Genomic DNA, 8291 nt, shown 5'->3' with positions numbered 1-8291 from the left:
CAATCTTTTTTTTTAAATAAATTCTAGGAAGGATATTGATTTTATGTAAACAGACACAGAGATTCAGCTGGATCATTCGAATTTGACAAAGCATGCATTGTAACAGGTTTCAGAACTCTGTTACTTCATTCTTTTTCAGTTTTGCCACTATGGTGAACTTTTCTATTATGTATTTCTGAAGATATTTTAAGTCCAACTGCTCTTATGTGACAAGCTACAGAGTTACAAGAGGGGACAGACAAGGTAATATTAAAAATTCACTCAAAGTGTGTGTTTATTCGAATTAAAGGGATAGTTCACCCAAAATTGAACATTTACTTACTATTTACTCACCTTTAAGTGGTTCCAAACTTTTAGCAGTTTCTTGATTCTGTTACATACTATAAAATATATTTTGAAGAAAACCTGTAACCATTAATTTCCTTACTACAGGGTTCAAACCCATTGTTACTACTAAAATTTAAAGACTTTTCCAAGACTTTTCCAAACTTTCAGGTAATTATTCATGACCTAATATTAGAAAAAATGCCCATTTAAATGTATTACAGCATCTCAAAAAATAAGCGACAATCTATGTAGTTTGTCTGATTTTATATCTGTAAAATAGAAAATTTGACAAAATACATTGCTGTCTCTATGAAAATATGTTAGTGAAGTTGGCTTGTGTTTTCACAGGACTTATAGGATTGTACAAATTAGCTTTTAGAATCCACAGCATCTTAACCCTGTAGTTATTAGAGATTGTTTCTAGAAACCACGCTCAAAATGGTGCTTGCATTATGGTAAATGCGAGTGAAAGATGTGCAGGTTAAACTGCGAGTTACTTCACACAGAGAGCTTTACGTGAAGAGACGAAGCGTGGAATTGTATTGAAACTTTACCCAATATTATCATCTTAAATATATTCAAGTCCGATATTTGCTAAACAAATTTCCTTGATTTTTTCAAAACATTTTGAGTTTATTTGGTTTCCCAAACTTTTCCAGGCCTGGAAAAATCCTTGTCAAAATTCCATGACTTTCTCAGGTGTTCCAGGATTGTATGAATCCTGATAGTAGGAAAAATAAGTACTGCGAAAATCGATGGTTACAGGTTTCCAGCTTCCTTCAAAATACCTGCTTTTTTAACAGATGAAGGAAAGTCAGTCAGGTTTGAAACAAGTAAAGAGTAAGTACATAATGACAGGGTTTTCAGATTTGGGTGAACTATCCCTTTAACACCTAAATTATTTTAATTATTTGTTTACCTTCATCTCAATCTGGCCATTAACCCGTGAACAAGAAAACAAGTTGTTAAATTATTTGACATTAAATCTCACTGGGACTTCAGGAATGTATTTTAGCTGAATTAGGTTTAACTTGTGAATCCCCTGCCTCATGTAAAAAAAAAACACATTAAATGATAAAACAGCAACAAAATAATCAAAGTTTTGCATTTATAAAAACATGATGATTAAATTAAAACATGTTATCATCCACTACACCGCATTGCAAAACATGTTTTTAAATATAATGTAACTAAATTAATATATTTTACAGAAAGTATAAAAGAACAGAAGTATTGAGCATATATCTGCAACCATAGGATTAGTTAAAGATATGTGCATAATACAAACTAATTACAAAAAAAACGACGCCAGATAAAAACAATTAGGAAAATATGGTGACCATTAAGAGTTTACTAAACGCATCATCCATCCCCTTAATGCTCATTTTGCACTCAATATGACGAAAGATTAAATTAGCACTCCCAAAATGCCTCAAAGCAAAAAGGTCGCGGGTTCGAGCGTCGGTTGGGTCAGTTGGCATTTCTGTGTGGAGTTTGCATGTGCTTCTGGTGTTGGTTTTCTCCGGATGCTCCTGTTTCCCCCACAAGTCCAAAGACATGTAGTATAAGTGAAGTGGGTAAGCTAAAAACTGACCGTAGTGTATGTGTGTGAATGAGTGTGTATGGATGTTTCCTACTGATGGGTTGCAGCTAGAAAGGCATTTGCTCTATGAAATTATAAGGCAAGTAGTTTGTCAAACAAAAAAGGGTGAGAAACAGCGCCCTCTAGCCACGAATATCTTCAGGAGAAGTTGTCTAGTTTTGGCAAAACGGTAAGGTTTACACGATTTTAAGTGCTCAACTTTTTTCTTTGTGTTGATTTACGAGCTTGTACAACAAAAATGAATTAATGAAATGTTTGTAACATATTAGTCAGCAGTATTTGATCGTCCCTGTCCATGGATGCACTCAGAGCCCGGATAGCTCAGTCGGTAGAGCATCAGACTTTTAATCTGAGGGTCCAGGGTTCAAGTCCCTGTTCGGGCGAAACATTTTTCCAAATTCCTAGAAGAAAACAATTGTTTCTGGCTATAAGTGCAGCTTCTCACTTTAGAAGTTTTGTTTATGTTACTTCAATCCACATAACGTAATATCTAACGTTAAATGCAGGTAATTGAGTAACGCAACCTTGATTCACTAAATTGTACAGCAGTAACATGTTCAGTTGTTTAATTTTATCTATACGTCTAAATGAAACGTTTAATTGTCCAACCAACTACATTGTCCACGTTAAATATATGTAACGTTTATCTCAGCATTCACGCTTTCATTCGACTGGTGATTTCACATCAATCGTTTTGAGATCGTTCATCAGCATCAATCAGAACCAAATCTTACCAACTCAATTTTTTTCCTCTCGGCATCGTTTATTTGTCTCTCATTCCTAAAGCTTCTTCCTGTTGTTAACATTTGTATATTTGAACTAACTAGATATCAATACGTGAAGGCTTCTGGAAAGTTGTAGATGTTCGCATAGAAACAGTATGGATGGGAGGGATTGGTTTACTGTTCAATGTTGTTCAGTCTGAGCACCCAGTACGAGAGGCAATGATTGGACGCGTATAAACCTCCAAATTTCAAACTAAAAGTCTTGTGTAAAATTATAGGCATTTTTATCTCACCCAAAATGGTCACGATCTATAAAATATAAAAATAAATAATACACAATGAGACACAATAATAAGAATCAAGAAATAAAAATATATGTTTCAATAACATACTGTCATACTGTTCTTGTGTTAACATGTAGAAGTACAACAGTCTGATTTTATTTTTATTTTTGTATGTTAGTTTGCTTGGTTGCTTCTTTGTTTGTTTGTTTGCTTTCTTGCTTGCTTGCTTGCTTGCTTGCTTTACTGTTTTAGCTTCACTATAATTCATTAAATGTGTCATCCAAACATTTTTTTACATAAAATTTTACCATATTATTTTGATAAAAACGTATAGACATGTCTTTGTTTTAATTTCCTTCATTAATTTCTTGTAGATGTTTGAATTAGGCATTATTGATGTTGAAATAGGTTATGCCTGTAAAAAAGCTCCTAGCACATGTTAAGTTATTTATAAAATTGATGATAAAAAAATAACTTTAAAAATTTCAACATTTCATTATGTAATAATTCATTTTAATGTTTGGCTACTTTTTTATGTAGGATGTAAACCGCAAACAATTTTTAAAAATAAAATTAATTAATTAATAAATACGCAAATAAATAAATATATAAATAAATAAATAAATAAATAAATAAATAAATAAATACACAAATTCCTGCATAAATAAAACAATAAATAAACAAACAAACAAATAAATAATAAATAAATTAATAGTGTGATAATATATATATATATATATGTGTGTGTGTGTGTGTGTGTGTGTGTGTGTGTGTGTGTGTGTGTGTGTGTGTGTTTGTGTGTGTGTGTGTGAATTATTGTTTTATTTATGCAGGAATTTGTGAATTTATTAATTAATTTGTTTTGCATATTTATTTATTTATTTGTTGTTTTTGCAGTTTTCGTCCTCCATACCTTTTATGTCCCTGGTAAATATTGAAAAAAAATGTTTCAAATTCGATTATCTTGAAGACTTTTATTTTGAATAATAGTGTGGCATGTCTCTGCTGTTTCCACATGTATAATGTAGAGAGCGTGTGCATGCTGAATCAAAACAAAACTGTTGTGCTGTTATTTAAGCTTCAAAAGGACAGGCGTCCATCAAGGGTTTAGTTAAAGCTGTATATATGCAGCCTTTAGATTTATTTAGAGTACAATTGTTTGCTTCCTCCTGTTTACAGTACATTTCATCTTCCCGCCTCTTTGTAAGTTTACTCATTTACACACATTTTCCTTACACTGATATGGTTACGTCTGGTTTCCTTAATCGCTACAACGCAAGCATTTACCCTTTGTGCAAGTATCTGTGACAATGTTGTTTTTTATGCATTTTGTCTATTATGGTGCAAAGTCAGGCAATAAGTCACTGCAGTTTAAATTATTGTTAACAGATTGCGGTAAAATGATTTTATATTTGTACATTTTGTCTTCCTAATAATATAAATTCAGAAAGGTATTCTTTGCAATTTCTAAGTATTAAAATCATTATATTAGCAGCCACTCACAACTCAAAGTACAACATTGTTCACAGTCATCTGGGGGGACATTGTATCAAAAACGTACATTGTCTTTTCTTGAAATAAATACGGTGAATAAAAGCATTTAATTTGGTTCTAAGATTTTTGTTCTTTATCAAAACAGTTTACAAATGTACAAACACTGCTCATATCCTCAGCATATTTTAACCTACAGCTTTAATAGTTTTGTTATGCTAAAACTGTTATTTAAGAAAAAAGTCAGAAATAGCAAGTTTAAGTTGTTATCATTCGCATCAATTGATTAAAAAATGAAATATAAATTCAAATAAATACTACAAATATATAATATAAAAAAGTGTACAACTCAAGTGTCTCCGTGTTTCTGTCAGTCCTGTCACATTTGCATCAAATTGAACATAGCCTTAAACGTGTAATGCATCATTTGAAGGAGAAGCTGACACTAATCACGGATGCGTTCTATCATTGAATTGTATGATTTTACGCTTTTTTAGTATGATTTTTCAAGGCAAACAAACTTAAAGGTCAGGCCTTTAGTAGATTGTCCCATTGCTAATGTTGTTTTGAAGTCATATTTAGATGCCATTTCAGACCAAATATTCAAAGCAGCGTGATAAACAATATAGGGGCTGTCACAAGTTGTCACTGAACAAATGTGCGAATATTAAGCCAACTTTACCTCAATTGTATACAGTTATAAAAGTAAATAATAAATATAGCTGCAAGCAGCAATTAAGGGGCCAAACAATCCTGAGGCAGAATAAGCAAAGCAGTCCAGAGGCAGAATAATAATAATAATAGTAATAATAGTATTCTTGAACTCTTTGTAATCCACAGCTGAACAAAAATGTCCCAAGACAGTCAACATGGCAAGTGGAGCATATCAGATAGTGAAGACGAGGACATTATTCCTCCAACACCTCAGAAGGATTCAGTTAAACCAATTGTGAAACCAGATTCGCAAAGCAAACCTGAAGAGACCCCCACATTCCTCAAGCAGGAGCCCAGACTGAGTCCAAAACGCAATGAGAATTCTGTGAAAACAGCATCCGCTCCCTCCATGGGATCCGAAGCCAGAAAATCAGCACATGTGAATCAAGCCAATCCTGTAAAATATGAACGCAATGCTTCCCCTGCTGTAAAAAGGAAGAGAGAAACTGAGGAAGGGGGCTGGAACCTCTCCAGCAGTGATGATGAAACTCCTGCTCCAAGAAATGAACCCCAAAAGGTAAATATAAGTCCAAAAAGGAAGAAGAAGACTGAAGACAAGCGTCCTCCAAGCCCTCACGGCACTAGTTATTATAAAGAAGAGCCAGCTGATTTCTTTGAGACCAACTTAATGCCTACAAATGACATTTATCGTTTTTATTTAAACAAAGTCACTGGGATACCGAAAAAGTACAACACTGGAGCACTGCATATCAAAGGTATTTCAAGAGTTTTACATTCACCATTTTTTATTTTAAAAAACATATTTGACCAGTTTGGGCAATATGACAAAAATCTCATATCATCAAATAAGTCATCTCATGTCCTGATAATGATATGCATCACAATGTTTTAATTTTTGTAAATTCAATCAATTAATAGTATGTTTACCACATGTAAAGTATTTATTTAGAAATTGACTCTTTCAAATGTGATTGTATTTGTCTCTTTATTTAAAAATACAGGGCAAGTGTGTTTGATTAAAAATGTAGAAATATACAATTTATGTTAATATAGAAACTAACGATTCCAAGTCCAACATGAAATATTGTGCTTGTATTAATTATGAAAAAGTATTTTTATTGTAAACAATGTATTTAATACCGGAAAAATAAACAATAGAACATAGGAAATGATAGACTTTTTATTTTGTCCATAGGAGATATATATTGTTGTTTTTGTTTTTTTATCTAAACTTGAACTTATCTGGATATTCGACAAACTACAGTAGTCAACATTTAAAGTGAATCAAAAACATTTTTCATAATTATCCTAAGACAAGAACGAGTTGTGTTCAATAGATTTTGCACAACTTTAATGAAAGGTGATGATCCACTTCAAATGTTGACGACTGTATATATAGCATCTATAATTTTCAAGTGTGACATTTTTTTCAAGCTCCAAAAAGTGTAGTGACTGACAGTTAATGGGTTAAATATAAAAAGGTGAGTAAAGTTCTGATAAGGTGTTACTTAATCCTAATAATTTTCCTTTTGTCTTTTTCTCCATCTATAATTAGAGATACTTTCTCCAATGTTTGGAACATTGAAAGAGTCTGTACAGGTATTTTTTTTAAATAGATGAAGTGTAAGAATTTGCACTACTAACCACAAACAACATTTGTAATGCTCATTTTTAATACTTTTTTTTATTTAGTTTAATTACTGCTTTGACATCCCATGGATGGTGGAGCAGTATCCGCCAGAATTTAGGTAGGATGAAATCTTTTAAATGTTCTTGCAGTGTTTGATGTGGATTGAAAATATTTTAAACACATTTAAATGATTACTTATTCTTCTTTGTTCTTTAGAAACAAACCAGTCGTACTCGTTCATGGAGAAAAGAGAGAGTCCAAGGCTTGCTTAATTGAGCAAGCCAAACCATACCCACATATTAGTTTTTGCCAGGTATTGTCAATTTATCGTTCTGTTGACTTGCAATAGGCTTTTTATTCCACTAGAGGGAGGCATTCAACTTTATGGAAAATTGAGATCCTATAAACTTTGTGTTCAGTTACTGTGTAACGTGTGCATAAAATTTTAACATAAGTGTAAAAACAAAAATTGTAACTACACATCATGTGAAAAAAAAAACACTAAATGCTTGTTGAATTCAACTCTTATGTTTTATGTTTTAGGCCAAACTGGACATTGCATTTGGCACACATCATACGTGAGTGATTTATATTTCTTGATAATTGTAGAGATACTGTGCATGAAAGAAATGACTGAAGACTTAAGTGCTAATATAAAATTCTGTATAGTCTAATTAAAAGGATAATACCCCCCCCCCCCCCCAAAAAAAAATTCTGCCATCTTTTACTAACCCTTGTTTTAAACCAATTTGATTTTTGTTTATTTAAATGCAAAAGAAGATATTTTGAAAAATGTTGGAAACCTGTAACCATTGATTTCCATATTTGTTTTTTCTACTAAGGATATCTATGGTTACATATTTAGGTTACATGGAAGTATAATAACTGTGAGAAAAATGTCTACTTTATTGTTTCATATAACGTTTGTGAAAATAAAAATCTAAATAATGGGTGAATGTCCCATCGTAATTTAAATTGTAAGTGATAATACCACTTTTATTACATTTTACTAAAATTGTTTCAAATATCTTGTGGATATCTTGCAAATCCTAAAGATAGTACTATAAAGTATAGTATTAAAGATACAAAAAAATAGCAATAGTTAGTATTTGGGAACAGTACTGCTTTGCTGCCTTAGTATATAATAAAAATTTATTCTTCTTAATGGGCCTGACAATTTCTTTTGGCATGTAAACGTTTGTTATTAACTGACATTTTAGTCGATGTTTTCTATATATTGTGTCAAAAACAATTTTATTATTCATTTATATTATTTTTCACCCAGAAAGGACAGATTCTATTCACTGCAAATGCTTTTGTTACTGCGTTTAAATATCTAAAAATTACTAAATCAAAAAGCATTGTTTAGACAAGCAAGAGTTTTGTCTTGTTTTAATAAATAATATGCCAAAAGAAGTTTTTCGTTAAAACAAGCAAAATAATCTGCCAATGTGACAAAATCAAGGCGAAAAATATAAGTATGAAAAGCATTTTTTGCAGTGTTGCATAGGGAAAATGTAAAGCTCTATTACACTTTTGTTGTTTTGATGCTTGAC

The 8291-nt window shown here is 31.8% G+C and overlaps 3 protein-coding genes and 1 non-coding gene across 13 annotated transcripts in view; 3 read left to right on the top strand and 1 right to left on the bottom strand.

Moving 5' to 3' along the window:
* Positions 1–2831, bottom strand: part of efcab11 (EF-hand calcium binding domain 11) — a 109254-nt gene extending 106423 nt beyond the window's left edge. For 9 of the 10 annotated variants that reach the window (XR_015512554.1, XR_015512556.1, XR_015512555.1 and 6 more), the window contains exon 1: positions 2665–2819. Coding sequence is in view for 5 of the 10 variants with exons in the window: in XM_087289004.1 (XP_087145130.1) it covers positions 2665–2736 (72 nt within the window). In the remaining 5 variants the exon portion in view is untranslated. 10 annotated transcript variants of the gene reach the window in all.
* The window catches only part of hmbox1a (homeobox containing 1a), a 664927-nt gene that overhangs the window by 535340 nt on the left and 121296 nt on the right, over positions 1–8291 (top strand). The gene's annotated exons all lie outside the window — the stretch shown is intronic.
* Positions 2241–2313, top strand: trnak-uuu (transfer RNA lysine (anticodon UUU)). Its single transcript has one exon. It is a non-coding gene; the product is annotated as a tRNA-Lys (tRNA).
* Positions 3955–8291, top strand: part of tdp1 (tyrosyl-DNA phosphodiesterase 1) — a 73933-nt gene continuing 69596 nt past the window's right edge. The window contains exons 1-6 of the mRNA XM_087290297.2: positions 3955–4142; positions 5271–5860; positions 6661–6704; positions 6798–6853; positions 6952–7048; positions 7279–7313. Of these exons, the coding sequence (XP_087146423.1) occupies positions 5281–5860; positions 6661–6704; positions 6798–6853; positions 6952–7048; positions 7279–7313 (812 nt within the window). The 5' untranslated portion in view covers positions 3955–4142; positions 5271–5280. The remainder of the gene's footprint in view (positions 4143–5270; positions 5861–6660; positions 6705–6797; positions 6854–6951; positions 7049–7278; positions 7314–8291) is intronic.

This window comes from Danio rerio, chromosome 17, assembly GCF_052040795.2.
Source record: "Danio rerio strain M-AB ecotype USA chromosome 17, GRCz13ab, whole genome shotgun sequence".
Classification (NCBI taxonomy): domain Eukaryota; kingdom Metazoa; phylum Chordata; class Actinopteri; order Cypriniformes; family Danionidae; genus Danio; species Danio rerio.
This window is presented reverse-complemented; position numbering and strand designations above follow the sequence as displayed.